Raw genomic sequence first — 20,438 nt, forward strand, 5'->3', positions numbered from 1 at the left:
CATCTAAAAAAAAAAAAAAAAAAAAAAAAAAAAAAAAAAAAAAAAAAAAAAAACACCTAATAATTCAGACTGTTGATTATAAAAGTAACAGATCGGATTTCAAATAAACTGAGGCAAAGGTCAAGTCATTCGAAACATGAATAGTTAATTTGGTATCCTCAATGGGGGTCGGTTTGAAACAATGAATGAAGAATAATTTAACAGAACACTTGATTTAGCTACCACATATAAATAAATATGGACGAGCTGGCGATAGAAGTGGAAAGTTTTAAGTCTCACACATTGGTTGTAAGTCCATGAAAACAGCTACACCAGCAGATATTTTTTGCCATTAGGCCCCAATGTATAAAAACGGAGACTAAGACACGTATCCCAGCATAACGACAACTTTGATAATTTTCCTCAAAATACCAGTCTGTCACCTCAAATGAAAGGAGTTTTAGCAAACTAAAGGTAATAAAAAAATTACAACGACTAACCAACCTGAGCATCATATCAATAGAGCACAGGTTAGTTTCAAAGCTGCCACTGAGGACATTTTAAAATGTTTGTAGCAATAAAAAGCCAGTAAAAATATTTTTTTTTCTTCTAGCTTTCTATGTTCAAATTAATTTTTCTTACTTTTTTCAATATATTGAGATTGTGTAGAATGTGCAAGTATAACACTCAAGATAACAACTTGAGTAAAAATCTGTTTATTACTAATGTTAGCACTAATTATCATCCTGTTGACTTGATTCAGCACACACATTCATATATAATTTCATTTCATTGCAGCATTTATGAAAGTATCAGACTATACCAAACATACTAATTTCTAAGATCTTGTTTCATTTAAACATCCTAGAATTTGGTATTTTCTAATATACAAAAAAAAATATTTTTATTTAATAACTACTTAAGATAAATCAAAATAAACGAGAACAGTAGAATTAATATGTGGTGGCGATATGAGGTTTTGTGGGTAATGATTTTTACTGGGTTGGTTTTGATAAACGGGATGAGTCAAAGGGGGCGGGGAGGGGGAAGCGATGAGTTCTTGCTCCGGGTGTCAACTAGTCTATTTTCGTCCCTGTACAGTATGTTGTATAAAATAAATCAAACCATGAAACCAAAATGTATTTGCCAATATTTCATTATTTTGTGCAAATCATTAAAAACACGAGGATTACCCAAGACGTGAATAGACGAACTTCACACCCGGAACCGAATGGACACCAATTCACATACAGAGGCCAGCTGAATATCAGGCCTTAAGGGCGAAAGTGACGGTAAAGTGCGCTCACCCTGACCCTCTGGCGAGCCTTCTCGACGCCCTCCACCTCGCCGGAGATGGACACCTGGTTGCTCTTCTCCATGGCGTTGTTGCGGTTCGAGTCCGGGAAGTGTATGTGGCACTTGGTCTCCTCCATCACCTTCTTGATCGTCAGCCCCCCTTTGCCTATGATGTGGGAGTGGTCCGTGTAGCTCACGTCCATCTTCATCGTCACTCGGGTCGCCTGCGCAGTTCAACAGTCCCCCGCCACTCAGGGGCGCAACAACAGGGGGGGGGGGAAGGGTATTTAGCCCCCCCCCCTTGCCTTCTGAAACCTTTAAGTTGTGGCAAACGGGGGCAAAGAAAGTGCTGTGTAATCAATTTTTAGATAATAAAACTGCTTAAATAGCACCATTTTCCACCTTGAAATACAAATTTTCCCGGAGCAACACCCCCGTACCCCCCGCTTCAATGTGGGGATCGATGATGATTCTTTATAAAAAGCTATATTCCCCCCCCCCCCTTTTGGAAATTTAGTTGTTGCGCCCCCGCCGCCACTAACCTCCAGACCCAACATGCGAGGTGTCATCTGTGCCGTCCACGCTTCAAACTGATGCGACACGTGGCGCTTTTGAAACTGGTGCGACCAACCATATTTTAAACAATTGCGAAAATAATTTTTTACAGAAAACTTTTGCGAAACCCCCCAATCGCATTTTTCCTCGCATTCTGTTAGTTTATAAAAATTATTTGCCTTTTTAAGATATTCAACATTTTAGTTTGTCAGAGGCCGCGATGAAATAGTACCTACAAAGCTAATAACGAGTATTTACAAGCTGAGATACATTTTTTTTTAGATCTGCATCTCTCTTTATTAGACACAGTGAACTGTGATAACTGAACTGATCTCGGCCTTGACTAATGAAATATATTTTTATATCATGTAATGAATAGTGTCCTTTCGAAATAGTACTGCATTAAAGTTAGATACTTATAAGCGTTGCATTGCATATAACTTTCTTTCACGTTCTGTAAAAAAAAAAAAAAAAAAAAAAAGTGGCCCTCCCCCCTTTTCATTCTCTATAAAATATTTTTAAAATTTTTAACAGGCAAGTACCACTGATAGTGCAGATGGTAGGTTAGCTTTTATTAAACCTGGTTGTAGATGTATGTCTTGATCAGCGGTTATTTATTTTTGAACATGCCGAGACTTGAACCAAGTAGGTACTTGAACTTAGGACTTCATATTTGGTTTCATCAAATATTTTAATTATTTTTATCGTTTTTTTTTCTGAAAGTAATTTTATTTTTACAAAGTTTTGAGTTGGGAATTTTTTATTTTTACTGTAGGTATATATAATAAATAGTTATTTTAATATTTTCCATAGAACTTAAGACATTCTAAATTTAATATGAAAGATTTTTTCTTAACGTCTCGTCTTCAACGAATTTATTAAAGAAGGTGTGGCAATGGCAGATCAGCGATCAGGGCCGCCGAGAGGGGGGGGGGGGGGCAAAAGGGGCAAATACCCAGGGGCCCGGTAGCCTTAGGGGCCCGGGCGCCCGGCTGGGAAGTGGAAAATAAATGGCTGGAAAAACATTTCCCCCTGCTATTAAAACATCTTGTTTATATATATATATATATATATATATATATATATATATATAGTTTTGTGTGTTCCTAAAACTACAGTCGATAACCAATAACCTAACCGAGCAGTAGGTACTTGTAACATTCAGTTCACACCAAAATACTTGCGTAGTAGCAGAAATGGGAACGTTACAGGGACGTCGGAACAGGGGGGCAGCAGGGGCGAGTCGCCACCGTGCTGTTATGCATGGGGGGGGGGGGGCCGAGAGTAGCATTTCGCCCCCCTCTTTTTCCCAGAATAAATGTTTGGTCGTAGTAGTATTTTTCTCCACCAGTAGTTACAAAAGTTGCATTGGTGATCACATTGATTAGAAAATCAAATTTATGATTGGCAATATACTGTAAAATGATTGCAAATTTCTAGATGGTATTTTATTTAAATTGTACTACATCTACTGTCAGAGTAGTATTTAATACATACTACGTCATTAAATTCTTGGAATGGTATATTTAATATTTTGGTTCGGAAACTCATTAAATAGCACAATTTTGCATCTAAAATTCCAAATGTTTCCGGAGGAGGGCCCCCGGACCCCCCGCTCTATGACTGAGGTAAGTGTGATACATCTGTCCCCCCCCCCCCCCCCCCACTAATGAAATGTTCTTATGTCCCTGGAACGTTATAAATAATTAATATGTATTACAAATTTTTCAATGTAATGAACGTGGTTCAGTGTGTTTGATGTTTTCGAAGTAATAAAATTGATTATTACTTTACATTATTTTAATAATATTTACATTCAGAATAAATTATTATACGTATGTATTTTAAACACTCATATAATAATGCAATTTCTGATTACCATTTAAGATTTTATGTTTTTTAGCAATATATACATCAAAATTAATTATTATTTGTATTTTGATGGGATTAACAATGTAAAAGTGCACTGAGATAATACTGCAAATGCTCTTATTTTTGCGTAACTAGGAAATCGTTATGTATGTTAAAATGAAGGATGCAATTTTACGATACCATATATATTTATGGTATACATAGTACGTAGTAGTGGTATGCAAAAAAAAAAAAAGGAAGGGGGGCCTACTACCCCAGCTACCCAGGGGCCCACAAATTCTCTCAGCGGCCCTATCAGCGATACTAATGCAAGAACAGCCATTGTCTGCGGTAAGAAACCATCCCAGCATAAGCCTGGAGCTATTTCGGGAGATCACGGAGAACCGCTGTCAGGATGGATGGGCGAGGATTCGAGCCTGGGTTCTTAAGTGTATGTGCAGTGGCTTACCACTGCGCAGTGGCTTACCACTGCACCACCTCGTTTCATAGGCAGATAGTCGACTGGAATAACAGGTCGAGAATAAGTCGTCATTATTAAAGAACGCGTGCCATTAGTAGACAGCTCTGCTGGCACAGAGAAACAATAAAAGAGAGAAAGAGATACACAATAAAAGAGAGAAACAATAAAAGAGAGAAACAATAAAAGAGAGAAACAATAAAAGAGAGAAACAATAAAAGAGAGAAACAATAAAAGAGAGAAACAATAAAAGAGAGAAACAATAAAAGAGAGAAACAATAAAATAGAGAAACAATAAAAGAGAGAAACAATAAAAGAGAGAAACAATAAAAGAGAGAAACAGAAAAAGAAACAGAAAAAGAGAGAAACAGAAAAAGAGAGAAACAGAAAAAGAAACAGAAAGAGAGAAACAGAAAAAGAGAAACAAAGAGAGAAACAGAAAAAGAGAAACAAAGAGAGAAACAGAAAATGGGTTAAGAAAACCAAAATGAGAGAAATAATGAAAGATAGTGAAACAGAAAGAGTATAGAGAAAAGAGAGACAAATATGCTAGTTTGAAACCGCCATATAACGCAATAGTTATTATTGTCGGATCATTGAGCGAGTGGGAGCCCAAAGTGACCTTGTGCCCGGAGGATGGCTATAAGCTCGCCTTCAAGCTGTTAACAAACGCTTCTCCTCTGGGGCTGCCTATATGAGAATTTGTGAGATAGAGCTATGAATACAAGGCTTTAGCTTTAGGCTGCATTCTAACCGAGGTACGAAATATCGTGTTTTATATTTCAGATTTGATATTTACTTTTTCCTACAAGATCCTCAACAAAAAAAAAAAAAACGCTAAAAACATTCTCTCAGCTATTTATATATTACAATTACTGTCAAGAAATAAGTATTTATATGCACAATAAACAGTAAATTTGTAACTACCACCAACTCTAAACTGTAAGAATACACGAATGTGCATGGCAGGGTGACAACTCACCCGCGTGTCCAGAGTACCGATGACCTTCTCTTTGGCGAGCCTGACGTCATCGGGTCGACCTGCGATCCTCACGTACGGGTCTGCAACAGTCGGCAACACGCTCCAGCCACTACTGTGTTGCATACTGTGTCCCTATAAAGTATTCACTGGCATTTTAAATCCATTTTGGCATAACCAGATGACCAGAGGGAAAAATCTGTAGGGTTCCCAGGGGGGGATAACTTTATTATTCACAGTTCACAGTTAGGAACTTGAAAGCGCAAGCGGCTCCCTCAGAGATGGGCTTTTGATTTCCGGTGAGGGGGCGGGCCCCAATGCCCCCCCCCCCCCTTTTCGTGAACTACGCCAAGTTTACAAAAGGTTGCGTTCCCTAAGATCTATGAAATTTATAAAGTACCCATTATAGGCAAACTGTGTTTTTTTTTTATTTTTGCTAATGGTTTAGTTCCCTACAGCTAATGCATCACTACTTAAGTCAAACTAAACTATGACTAAATTGCAAGTTATAAACCCAGTAGCGATTATAGTCAATGGTTTTGTTTCAGGGTGGAGCTTTCATCCACAAGTATTTTCAGGTGGAGCTTGTTGAGACTATAGAAGCCTGGGTGCAAGGAAGCCACTAGCACATCAGCATGTGGATAAACTACTCGATCGCCTCTATGCGCGAGGCACTGGACTGGTACACAGTCCTTACCTCGTGGCTTTAGGACTTCCAGTGATGGCGTTACTTCTTTGCACGCGACCATTCACATAGGTTTTATCTTCGTACTTATCGTAGTTGCATATACGCTTTGCAGATAAAATTTCAAAAATACCCATGTCAGCTATTTTAACACTGACAAAAAGAAACCTAATGCTGATACAGGTACGTGAGTGGATTCTTAAACATTCTTCGAAAAGAAGACCTCAAAGCAGGTAAAAATTTAATTTTTTTCAAATAACAGCCGGATGTCTAAATATATGCACACCTTTGCAATAGGCATAGTTCGTTTTAATGTCGGAATATGTAGGCGAGAGAAACATTATCATCCTGATAAATACACAACTATGCAATATTATGTATAATAACTTTTAAGGATTATGACATAACTATGCCTTAAGGTTATATGATAATTGTATTCAATATTGTTTATGTATTAATGACACTAAATTATTATTTTTTATTTCTGAGATATGTATACATCAGACTTGTCATATTGCTATGGTGCCATGGTGGCCGAGCGGGTAAAGGCATGTGTTTTTCAACCTTACCATATTATTGTTAATAGTTTCCAACACGTTGATCCCGACCTACCACAACAGAGATTATTAAACTAAAAAAAAAAAATTAGAATACAAGATGGCGGTTGGAGAGCGGGCGTTCGATGGTAATGAATAACGGAAAGAGCAACGTTTTAGAGTGCTGGAAATCCATTGCTGGCCCCCGCACCATATCCCCGTGTGGTAATTAGTCTACAGGACACCCACGCCTTTCCCCCAACCCCCTATTTCCTACTACTCAAGCGTCGTTCCAACACGCTGTGAAATTCCACAATTACGAAGTGTTAAACTAAGTACAGATTAAGTCGAGACTTAGAAGAGATAACTGTAAATAAATCTAAGTTACATGTTTAAAATAATTCATTTCAGCTATTAGGTACTTCAATACACCTAACCCACTATAATGAAGAAAAAAAATTCAAACTATTTTTTTTTCATGCTGAATACTACATACCTCATATAATACTTAGGTATCTTAAAACTAGCATATTTATACAGAGGAATTGTTAACGTGATCAAATTTTCATAATAAAATAGATTTCTTTCAGTATTTGGATTCAGCAGCGTGTATCTAACTACTTACAAAACAATTAACATACAAAATGCAAAACAAAGTATTTCAACTACGTTGACTTTTAAAGAACTTTGGACGTGATTGGCGAGTAAAATGGACCCTGTAACCAGTAAGCACGTTATGTGTAGAGGTGGGTCGAAAAGTATTAACCTGATACTTTGGCACTGATACGCGCCTGTATCAGGAACGGCAAACGAGTACACTTGAAAAATATTATCAAGTACTTTAGTATCAGTTCAGAATTCGCCTGGAACAACACCACGGCCAATGAGCGCAGAACCCGATCGCAGATGACGGTCACTTGGGCGGATCTTGTGAAAGGGGAGGGAGCAGGAACGACGAATAAGGGATAAAGAAGGGAACGACGAATAAGGGATAAAGAAGGGAAATAATGTAGGGGAGGAAGCGCAGGGGAAGGCGTTGAAGAAGAGGCGCAAAGCGAAATTGTTACGAGTCGCTTGGTTATTGTTCCACATCAAATTACGCTCAGTGCGCAGTGCGTGCACAGTCTCGTTCAATAATAAAACTAATGAAATTTTAATATTAAAAAGTACATTAATACAAGATATAATATTTATATTTGTGCACCTAACAGCTATGAAAATGCAAATAAATTCTCAGTTGACACTAATAACAGATGTAATCAGCATATGGACTTTTTTTCCCGAAAACAATTAGTAACTAGTGTTTTCATACATTACAAGATTACGATTTTATCAAAAATAAAAAATAAAAAAAACAGATACGTACATTAGTGAGCATACTATATCAATGTTTACGTTTCAAATGTTTCTTCAGATTATTCGATGATGATTTATAACTCAGTTTTTGTTTACATAAATTACAATTAGCAAACTCATTATTTTCCGTAAAAAAATTCCACACAAATGAAGTCTTTTTCCTGCACTTATCCATGCCTTATTTCACTATAAAGATACTAACTACAAAGCATGACAGCCCGCAACAATGTACATGGTGGTAATTAATACACGGCCAGGACGAACTGCAGTGAATGTTGAACTGATTGATACTGGCTGTATCAGGCGGGCATGAGAGTAACAGAGGTAGCGAATTACCGGGCGTGATAAATAACGTATCAGAGACACCGATACCTTTATACGCTGGTGATGACGGCACGGAGGATGTGTACCCTGTAACAAGAATGCTGATACCTTGTCGCTTCCTGGGACCGCTACTGCTCTGATACAAAAGTATCAGATACTTGTACCTAGGTACATTACTGTATCATTATCAGGTTGGAACAGATACCGAAAATTGCTGTAACAACCCACCTCTAGTTATGTGTAACCTATGAAGGTCCAACAGTTTGGAAGTGACCACCAACTTGTTTTGGAGTATGTTGTAATTGTTCTAGTCAGGAACACAACCAGGGAAGACCCAATAATGAGAAACCATGTAATCTTTATGAATCGCCTTTTTACTAAGGTAATTATTGTAGATGAACCAAATCACAACTTTTTTCATTACTTTTACTAACACTATGACAGGTTATTAATAAAAAAAACCTTGCTGTTTGTTTCCCCCCCCTTTTTTTTTTTCATCAATAATAAGGTACAATGATAGCTTGATTCTGTGTGTGGGTGTTTGGCTGGCATAGCCTGGTTTCCCCAGGTGAAACGGGATCAGAATTCGGCCGATCATGAGTATGTTTACACTCATTCATGGCGTACATGTGAACATGACGAGCAATGCTAATATTAGTTCAGTTTCTGGTTGACTGGCCGAACTGCACGAGTGTAGACTGCGTGAAATAATATCATGGGTTTGGTATAAACTTAAGCATTCGGTACCCTACTTATTACGCCATCTACGTCAAGTAAATCATAAAAAAATTCGCCCGTAGATATTCAATAGGCCGAGCGCGTCAAACAGTGTCACTAGTCAGTCTAGCGTTCGGCGCCATTTTATCTGGATCTGAATCCCACGTAACTATGAATATGGGGGTTAACTTCAATGGTCGTCGTTGAAGATGATCGTAAGGCGTGGAAGAAAATTTGCAGAATTTATTGAATAAAGTGTTGACAGCGTCCTAAATCTTAACGAAAATATTTATTCAGAATATCTTACAGCTATATACCTAGAGTTGATGACAAGTCTGATTTAAGTGGTGCGTAATAAAACCGCATTCACCGATTTTTAAAATATAAATTGTACAGCAGTAAATAACTTGGGAGCCAGATATGTACACAAATTTCAACACTTAATGAATAAATTAAAGTTATCTGTGAAAATAAAATAACAATTGCTTTAAAAGGAAGCTTTACATTAATTTATTTACAAACCATGTAAATATATTTTTTGAAAGACACCAAGTATGTAGAACTGCCAGTAATTTTCCGTTGTTACAAAGACTATTATATACATAATATATCAGTATTGAAATTAAAAGAACTTGTCTCTTGAAATTATTATTTTGTTACTTCGATTTCATACAAATTTGTGTTATAGAACATGAACTTTGTTTTGCGCGAAACGATACTTTGATATATATGTAGGTATGTATGAAGCCTTGTTTGGACGATACTCCCAACAATGACTTGTTTTGAAGGTTTTTAAATTATTGAAAAATTCAATGTGAATTAGAATGTGAATTAGTGTTGATTAAATAGTTGGATTCTTTCAGTATTTTCACTGCAAACAATCTTCACGTTGTTAACTTCACCGCTCCAGGTACTGTACGCAACCAATATTGTAATATCTACCAAGTGATCGAAAAGGTTCATACGGCCGGCCAGCTGGTAAGTTATAATGAATCATCCCGGCAATTGCGACCTAAAGACACGTGTCACGCTCCAGGCGGTGTCTGCGCCCTCGCCTTCGCACCAACAAACAAAAACAAAACAAAAAACGAACATTTCGATGACTGTCTCGGCAAGCACCATACGGCTACTGCTTGCTGCTTTACGGCACGAAGCAACCAACACCTACATCGTATCTTGTTTTACAAAACATTGAGCCTGAAAAACTACTAGCAGAGGTCTGTCAATCCAAACAAAATATTTTGAATAAAACTTTTAAAACTTTTCGCTATTAGAAAGTCTTAACTAAGTTACAAATAATACATCTGTATTTGAAACGTGAATAAATGATATTACTAAAAGAGCAGTGTAACTTAGCGGCGATAGAATCTGTGTTTTTATTTCGTTAACAATAGTATTTGCTCCTTGCGATTTAACGGTTTAAAGTCATACAAAAAAACTCAACAAAGGAAAAAAAAAACTGTAGTACGTCTGCGAGGCACACGATGTTCCCGGCTTGTAGTTCTAACGGTTCTGACTACATTTTTGTGCTATTGACCTGTAGCCAACAAACATTTAGTAAAAGACAAACTAAAAAAAACTGTCAAGAAAATGCGTGGTAAAACAGTAAATCATGTTAACTGAATAGCATTTTTCTTTTTTAATATTTGAGGTTTACTAATTTGAAAGTGAACAATTTGGTACGATATTTAAATTATCTCGCCAACACGTATACAAGTTGACCTTTTTTGAGTTAAATATTTCTCCCTACATGTAGATCTACCATAAGCCTACTGCGACAGTTCGCACACTGCCAACTTTAACGGTCAAATCAGAAACCAGAAAACCCAGGAGATACTGCAGCTTGGCTAAGTGTAGAACACACTATAACATTTTAATTTAAACCGTAGCAGAGGACTATCAGTACTGATGGAAAAAAATTAAAACAGACGCGCCATTTTGCTTTTCAGGAAACTATTAATTTTATTTTTTATAATACTGCTATTATTACTTTTTTTTTACTTATGATAACAAAGCTCCGTGAATTTTGGTACGTTATTTATACGATAAGAGTTCACTTAGAAATCTGACGAAGTTTATTCGTTAATGTATATCGCAAATAAATGTTAAGCGCTTTTTAAAGTCCTCTCACAATCCATTGCAGAAACATATCTTCTGCATTAAGTTATACATGCGCTAAATTCAAACGACATGCCGTAAAATTAATATCATTAAAGCCCCTTAGCAATAACGAATACAATAATCTGCAAATGAAGGTAAACCACACTGTAAAGGTAGCACGTGAAAAGATTATATTAAAGTATGATCATACGCAACTCCTACTTCAGTAAAACAAACAGTGGTAAATAAGGTACGGCATATATTCAAACGAATCTGAAGAATCACTTTCCAAATATTCTTACCCGAAATATGCCAAGAACAGATTGAACGTGGTTGAAGAGAGGAGAGCCGTTTCCAGTCGCAAAACGAGTACATACTTCGCCACAGCCTGATCACAAATGCAAGGCGGCTGCCTTTTGTGAGCTGCCTGAAGAATTACAGATAAACAACGAGGATCTATTTTTCACCCTCCCCCGCACAATCAGGATGCATGTACAAGAGACAGACTTAGCATGAGCCTTTATAATTTTAGAATTATTTTACATTCACCGTAACTCCAACTAGATTTAAATACTTTATTATAAAATAGATTTTTAGTGCTGGGGTACAATCTATTTGGACGACTGTAAAATAATTATAATTTGTAGAAAAGATAACTATTTTGAATCATGTGTAAATACGGTAAAAATTTTCGTAGTTTAAAATATTACATAGCTTACTCTCCACCAATAATCATACTGGCGAACAGCAGAAGTCCTAATGGAGGCAATTGAATCATTGTATTGTATTGTATTCATTGTTATCCCCGCCATTTCAACAATTTCTAGGCGTTCAAATTCGTTTAAATTATAAGAGATTTTAGTTCTCTTAGAAAAAGATTTGTTTTAAAGTCCACATTTTGCATGGTTAACTCACTTTTGCTAGTTGCACCTTGTAAAAAGGAAGTTCGTGGACCTGACGGAATTGAAAGACGTGGAACCAAGTGCATTTTAAGGCAACCTTAAATTAGTTTTACTGTCGCAAACATATTACATTTAAAAAATATATATTCAAATCGCCCGAAGTAGCCACTAACAACTTTATTTCCTGCCGGCTATCACTCATGGCTCCAATTGTATTTTTTTGTGTTAATTTTATTGAAAACTAACCGTCGCATGGCCAGTACAAAATAACCAATCAGATAGCATGTTCCATTCAACAGACTTCTGGAAACAAGGAGTAAGTTCCGCCTCTCGCGTCTTGCTTCCCAATTGGCCAGAAGTTCCTGCATTGGGTCTAGAGCAAGATTGCATCTTCATCGTGTGGAAACGGCTCGATTGTTGCGAGCGAGTATGAGTATATATCAGCACCATTTCGGAATACTGCAGTTCATTAGGTTTTTTTCGCTAACTGAAATTTACACGTAATTCTCAAATAATCGTCCGAGAAAAATCCCTTAAGTGATTTTATTTTACCGTCTAATTATTTACCCCAGTTAAAGTTATATACGCCACCTGAAAACTATTATGAGTTTCACAAATTTGCACACTCACATTTATTGTTTATCTTTTATGTAAACAAAATACTATTTCACCAGACATTGGATTCAACCCATCAGTCTACTATTCTAAAACAATTACAATTTTTTTTTTTAGTTTTAGTTTTGCGTCCAAGTAGTAATTCGAAAACTTAAAAAAATAAATATCCAAGTCTCGATTTCACCAATTTCTGTAGTTCAATACGAAACCAATCAAAAGATAACATTGTTGTAAATCACTTTCTTGTTACCTATAGAGCCTTTATGAAAGGGAACCAGAACGTATATACACAGCATACAGTTGATACTTGTTATTGTTTGAATGACAGATAATTTCTTTCTTTTAAAATTCCATGTACCCATTTATTTCCCTAAAAATAATTTTAATCAAATAATAATTTTAATATAATTATTTATTGATATGCAACAAACTTAGAACTACGATGCCGTTTATGTTCCATTCAAAAATGTCACAAAATATTTATCACCTGGAACTTTTTTTTGGCTCATGTTCAATGATCCACGTTTTCCACGTTAAATTGCGCTTAAAATATGTAACCGAACCACGTGCAAGGTGAAAAACTCGTGAATTTCTTCTCTCGCACTCGACACAAATTCAGATCTCTAGAATTAAATACGTGATATAAGCAATGGCGCACGCGTTTGGTATTCCAACAAATCCAACCGTTTTTGGTCGAATCTAAACGAAAAAGGTAGAAGTGCGTAGCTAAATAAGGATGTTCAAGTACATTTCCAGTGAGACAAAATACTGCAGATAGAGCTACAACGTGAAGTATTTCGATAAAAATATGCCCAAAGGCCCGTTCTACAGGAGTTGCCAGGTATACTACAATGACAAGTAACCAGAGACTGATCACCCGTAATATTTCACTATCACGTCTCTGCTGCTTACACAATTATGCGGAAACTTAAATGGCAACCAATGAAATTTCATTTACAGGTTATGAAATATTAATTTAATTATAAAAAAAAATTGCTTGTCTGTAATGTCGGTTTACGGACGATAGTTTAACGTGACGTCATAACAAAACATTGACGTGATGATTGATCCAGAAGAAAAGGAAATATATTCGGCCTGAGACTGAGCCGTAATAGGTTTTTGCAACCAAACCATTTAGGCATTAAAAATATTATATTCTTTGAGGAAGGATTTTTTTTAAATTTTTCTACCTTTTGTATGATAAAATCTACCTCTGCATACTTTTATGAATAAAATAGAATAAAATTTTATTGAATTAAATCACTATTTTGTATGGATACAAAGGAGTGAAATGAAATTTACAATTTAATTAATAAATTTACTTTATTTGCATTCATTAATTCAAATATATTTATTACTTTTGAAATGTTGCGTGCACCGTATTTATTGCTAACCGCACGGCCACGAGGCCACATTGAAAATAACTGTTTGAGATGTTATATATATATATATATATATATATATATATATATATATATATATATATTTATAATAATTTTGTTGTGTGTTGTGGGAGTTTTAAAAACGTATGTAGTCCGCCATATTTATTTATTATATTGGTTGGCGGGAAATTAAAAATATTTTTTTCGGCTGCGAATTGGTGGACGATCGTTAAATTACATAATATTAATAATTCAAACGACGAAAATATGATTGAAAATTCAAATCGATTGTTGTTCCAATCGAGTGGAAAAAGATGCTACGCATGCGTACAATGAGCATAACAGGACACATCCTTAGTGGGACATCCGTAGTGGGACAATGTGCGTTACGGGACACTTTTTCGTGCGTGCAGCCGGCGTTCATAGATTTATTAGACGTTGTCACGTCAAAATTACCCTTCGAGATTATAGCACGGACAGAACTTACAAATTTAATAAAAATAAACCACATATTATTAATATAACACTAGATAATCTTGTACTTGCACATCTTTAGAACAAACATGGTTACCGCAATAGCCAAACACTCGGCAACATAGCAAAAGAGCTCAGCATTGCTGAGCTAATCCGTACGGGTCAGTCTCCGTGATATTGTAGAAACTTGTTCAGTGTGATTAGTCTGCGTTCACGTTTCATTGTAGAACGGGACTAATGAGTCAGTGTGGTCATTAAATTAAAATATTTAAAACGAACGCACGGAGTAACTTGACAATTTCCCAGATTTTAATGTTCGCACCTTCGAGTAACTTATGGTACTTGGCTTGATTTGATCATATTCATTTTTCTGAATGAAAATCGCCACCAGAATTCAGGACTGAATGATTTTATTTATCTACCATAATGCGGAAGGAAAAAAAAAGAGCGAATTTTTCAAAACTCTGGTGATTTGCAAACAACTAACCTTGGTAACGAGAAAATTCATGTGGTCTCTGTTGCAAATAAACTTATAATACGAAACTCTGATGAAATTTAACGCAGAATTCCTTAAAATAATGCCGAACGTGATACATAAGAAAAAAATTTTTCTAACTAAATTTATTGGCGAGAATCACACGTAGTTTCGAAACCCACTAATAGAATTCGCTGCCGGAGCAGCTACATCGATTATCGAATCATTCTATTTGCAAAGCGAAAGGTTAAACTATATAATGAAACGGCTCCTATAAAAGCGAAAGACTTGAAAAATATGAATACCTGTCTTTTGACCTGATTTTAGACAAGAAATTTTATTAAAATACTGCCAATCTTCCTGAAATTCACTAAACAGTTAATAATATAAAGTTTCCTTCGTATTTGTGAACATTGATTCGCACCATCCACCGCAGATAGCAGCACCGTGGTGACATTTTCGTTCCAAGCGACTTCCGTTCCATTCATGAAATTACGCGTACCAAATGTCGTATAACGTTCTGATATGACATGTTTACACAAAAAAAAAATCGTCAGAATTGTATTTTCAGGTTCCTTTTAGACGATATGGTGTCTAGGAGAGGAACCAGCATAAAAGAGCTGGTTTCCAAAATTTAAATATTACTGCTGGGAAGATTGTGTGTAAAAATTAATAAGCGTGTAACAATGGACTGCATGAAACATATTGTATCCTATTAAATAGTTATCAGATACTAGGGGAATATTTTAAAATAAAATTTATATTAAGTTTTTTTAATGTTCTTTGAATGATTCTTGCAATTGGGAAGCTATTTTAAAGATATTCTTCGACATACGCCATTGATGGTTTTAAATGTATGTCAGAGAAACCCCAAGAATGAAGAAAGATTAAGACGAATACACAACCGGAAACTAGCCATTCAATACTTCCATAAAATACAGTACCGTTTCCACAAATCAAACTACTCTTCAGCCAATGTTTTAGGCAACTTGCGTCTTACCCACATGGGGCAGGTCTCATCAACTAATTAAAAAAATGTGAGTCTTTCAGTACTCGCCAGAGATGTGTAACATCCATCCTCGGTAAAGAATAAATTCATGTGGCCTGGTGCAAATACACTTAGGATTTTGACACGAAATTTAACGTAGAATTCTTAAAAATAAAATATTAACCAGAATAATTTTAAAACTTAACACTAAGAATATGTTTGTATATTAGTTTTTGGTTAAACAATCGAAATCCGTCTGTAAATACTTCCAACAAACAAACCTGAATGTTATTGAACAGATTCAACATTTAAGGTTTAACAGTAAAGCTTTCATCACGAAATTCTTTGTTTTAACATGGCGTCTAATATATGTATACTAACAGTCTTCAGTATTATGATCGCTGCGCAATCTAAACATTTCAGTATCAACTACGGGTTGTAAACCAGATTTTCTAACTTTTTTAAAGATTTTTTTATGTCCCTAAATTATACAAAGTATTAAGGGATATTTGTACTAAGATAAAAATTTATTTTCAATACCTATATGAACGGTGTAAATTCTGCGATGTTCACGAAAGCAAAATATACGGATTAATCACGTGTGTCCACCATATTTTCGAGATACCCGAGACATCAACTGTTGGCAGCATCGTGCTTACACATTCCTGTTCATTCGACTTCCGTTCCATTCATGAAATTACTCCTACCAAATTGCGTGTACCGAGAGCTAAGATGTTACACATCAAAAACCGTTTCATCCTGTTACCATGTAATAATGGAGACGTAAGCCACCACTCGTTAGGGGTTTGGGCTGGTAGCTAAAGCACCAGTTTCCAGTAATATTTGTGTTTTTTTTTTCTTTCTCGCGAATGTACACATAATAAATGATTTTTAAACATTTCTGAAAAGTGAACAGTGCTTGCGTTTTCTTAAAGATGATACGTATTTATGATTTTGGTTTCTAATGCACACAGACAGGTTGGAAACAAATAATGGTTTTTAATGCCACGGTAGACTCCATTTTTTCAAGGATGAAAGTTGGATGGTGAAATGAATTAGAGGGGTGTTTATTAATTATTGACAAATTTCAAGGTTTGTATCTTTCCTGTTTATCTTAGTAGTTTTATTTTGTACTGTGTGTGTTTTCTAGGTTAAGACAGTTGACTGCTACAGTCCGTTCAGTCTTACCTGAACAAACTGAAATCTTTGATAAATTTCACTTCCCTTAAACTGAGAAATAGGAATGAAAGAATATGTTCTCACTGAAGTGCACAACCGTTTAGGTCAGTAGCATGCCAAGGAAAGTAATTCTTGGAGTTAGTTTTATAAAATAAAATTTGAAATCTGTTGTTCACAAAATTGTTTTTATTTTTATTTATAGTATTAAAAATAATATTTAGCACTATTGCGACATTTTAAAACTATCAACAGTGCAACAGTTCCCTTGCTCAATGCATGCCTATTGGTCATAAGGCCCATAACAGTACTATTTAGTGAGTGGTGGAAGAATACTGAGAGCATATTTCAAGCAGGGTATAAATACAATCTCAGAGCTGACACTGGGAATAGACCCGCCTGGCTGGCTTCACCTCCAGTGCCGGCCGCGTTTCGGATAACATGGGATTTTGAATTAACAAAGCTAGTTCCGTAAATCTATCATCACCTAATAAATATTTCTTTTCACTTCCCCGGGGTACGTAACATGTTACAGTCACACCACTACAACACGCGCGACAATCCACACACACGTCGTAGCACCTTGTCAAGGCAGAATCATGCAGGTGAACTGGCAGAGGGAGCTGCCCCAGCCCTCGCTGGGGATCCGGGCCGAGAGGCATGCATGCCTGTCAGGGCAGGGCTCTGGGGGCTTGTATAGTAGTTTTTAATTTAGATTTAATTACAAAAAGAAATAAAATAATAATAAAAAATATAAAATAATAAAAAATATAAAATAATAAAAATAAAAATTATTAAAAAAATTATTCAAAAATTTATAATAAAATAAACCTGGACGAGGGCATCTCTCTGCTCGAACAATTATAGAATAGGACGACCTTTAATTATTAATTTCACATTCTATTTTTCAGGTGTAGAAGACAACAGCCTGGGGGCTAGCTACAGCAATACTGGCTCAGCCTAACTTTGACCGAACTATATTGGAACGCAATAGTTCGGTCCCTAAGGCGGCCAGTAGAGTACTAACCTATGTATTTTCTTTTTTCGTTCATCAACACGACCACACGATGATATGCCTGTGCGATTGTCGGCCAGGACTACCTATTACATGCACATATGGGCTAACTACCCATGCATGTTCTGTGTTCCTAGGGGTTCGGAGGAGCGGCTCGCACAGATTTACAGTACACGCCACACCCGAGTTTAACTAGGTCACTTGAAATTACAGCACACTATCCAGCCTCTAATGCACACCAACATGACACTACATCACGCCAGCTAGCCGATCTAGCTGGTGGGGAGCTTCTCTCCCCCGCCGAATTAGGTACACGTAATTTATATAGCATTACACAACCTACCAGCGCACACACAGGCCCGTCTTATCCAACAAGACACGCGCCTCGCCCGTTGATCCAAGTGATTTTACAAAAGTGTGGGGTGCACCTGATTTACAATGCACTAAGTGAGTTATAGAAACTTCGGTTTATGGTCTCGCACACACTAACTGCCCCGGATGGCAATATGATGGATCGGTGGCGTCACTGGGAATTTTTTATGTACACAAAGGGCGGCTAACACAATCTTAACTTAAGGCAAAGTAAGGCGTTACACCAATTGATCTGTTGAGTTTTTGCTTGAACTTAACTGGCTGTGGAAGAGTTATTTGACCGATATTCCAAGGGTTTAGATGTTGAATATGCTAAACCCGTACTCTAACCGGATTCATAGTGCACAATAGGACACGGATAGTCCCTTATTTTTAGAAAAGGGATTTTGGTGTCATATCCATTGCCGGTGTTTAGCCAGAATTCTGCGCATGCGCAAAGCTCACTTTTTCCTTTATTTCGTCCAGATGGTGGTCCTTCAACTGGCACAATTAATTCATACATCGAGGAACGCACCAAACTTATTGATGTGCCGAATGAAACTTTATAATAGCTGAACTATACTGGAATACATTTTGTACACTTTATTGGTCATTAGAAATAATCGCAACTTGAAAATTATAAAAGCAGTTCCATTTTTGTGCGATGGTGCTACTATCTTTAGGATTGTTGTCATGACAATTGTATTAAAAAATTGTTTCAACCAAAGGTTTTAGATAATTTTTAGAATTTTTACAATGAATAACGGATTTGATAGTAAACCTAATATTTAATTTTTTTGTCTTTCAACCATTCTTATTTCCACACCCTTGCAGCAATGTTTGGTTGTATAAAATATTGTTTCACACTTAAGTTAACGAAATATATTTTGAAGTGTTAGAATAAATAAAAACTGACTTAATAGTGTACATGGTACGGAAATAATGTTTTTTTTGACGTGACAACATCTAATAAATCTATGAACGCCGGCTGCGCGCACGAAAAAGTGTCCCGTAACGCAATTTCTTCCATTACGGATATGTTCCGTTACGCTCATTGTACGAATGCACCGTATCTCTCTTCCACTCTATTGGAACAACAATGGATTTGATTTTTCAATCATGTTTTCGTCGTTTGAATTATTAATATTATATAACTTAACGATCGTCCGATTTTCAGCACAATTGGTACTGTTATTTAAATGTAATGTTGAATTTTCAAATACGTTTTTAACGAACAATGGTGTTTTACAGTTACACAATTCAAATTACACCCCGCATCTTTTGTACAATGTTTTAAAAAATATCATAACACATTATAAATAAGTTTGGTGTATTTGGGATGCGTATTTGTTATAAAATCGTATTATAATAATGAACTAATATTATTCCCCTACGGTGCTGCTATCTACGGTGACGGACACGAACCGAACGAATCGTGCTCTCTATCAGCTGCCGCGGGAACCAGGCACTCGTTAATACATATTTTCCTTTGTTTATCGCGAGGGGCGTTATTATTAATTAATTATAAATAAAATTTCGTGCCGGGGCCACAATTGCGTATCATTTTGAGCACTGGAAGACATAAAAGCGTAAAATATTCTCGACGAATTTTAATCTGTGGTTTTGATTGCTTATTACAACAACAATTTCGGCAATAAAGGTTAATTATTCTTGCATTTTAAAAAATCTGATTACTAGTATAATTTCAAGTATTTATTCTTTTATTATTAAAATAAAAATGATTCAATTTTATTCATAAAAGTATGCAATCATTTCATCAATGTTTTGTTATGACGTTGTCACGTTAAACTATCGTCCGTAAACCGACTTTACAGACAACCATTTTTTTTTAAATTCTATCCCCGATTTTTTTACCCCTTGTAGTAATGGTTTATCTGTTAAAATTTGTTTCAGACCAAAGTTTTCGATAAAAATTATAAGATTTGATAAGATAAAATTTGAACGGATTCAATTGTGTGCCTACTAAAAGATATTAATATTTTTGTCCTCCAACCATTGATTTTTCCATCTCTTGAATTTATGGTTGGTCGTATCAAAATATATTTAGACAAAAGTTTTTGTTATTACTCCTACGAGCTATAATTGTAACCTATCCCATTTCTACCCCTTTGGTCGAATTTTGCTCATTAACGAACACGACCCGATTTTCCACTATTATATTTAATACCTACATCAGATTGGAA

The 20,438-nt window shown here is 36.0% G+C and overlaps 1 protein-coding gene across 2 annotated transcripts in view; it reads right to left on the bottom strand.

The window, feature by feature from the left end:
• Positions 1-20,438, bottom strand: part of LOC134542691 (protein bicaudal C) — an 84,632-nt gene that overhangs the window by 55,120 nt on the left and 9,074 nt on the right. For both annotated transcript variants that reach the window (XM_063387157.1, XM_063387156.1), the window contains exons 4-5: positions 5,142-5,221; positions 1,287-1,499 (exon numbers count right to left, since the gene is read on the bottom strand). In XM_063387157.1, coding sequence (XP_063243227.1) covers positions 1,287-1,499; positions 5,142-5,221 — 293 coding nt within the window. The remainder of the gene's footprint in view (positions 1-1,286; positions 1,500-5,141; positions 5,222-20,438) is intronic.

The sequence above is a fragment of the Bacillus rossius genome (assembly GCF_032445375.1).
Source record: "Bacillus rossius redtenbacheri isolate Brsri chromosome 9 unlocalized genomic scaffold, Brsri_v3 Brsri_v3_scf9_1, whole genome shotgun sequence".
NCBI classification, from domain to species: Eukaryota; Metazoa; Arthropoda; class Insecta; order Phasmatodea; family Bacillidae; genus Bacillus; species Bacillus rossius.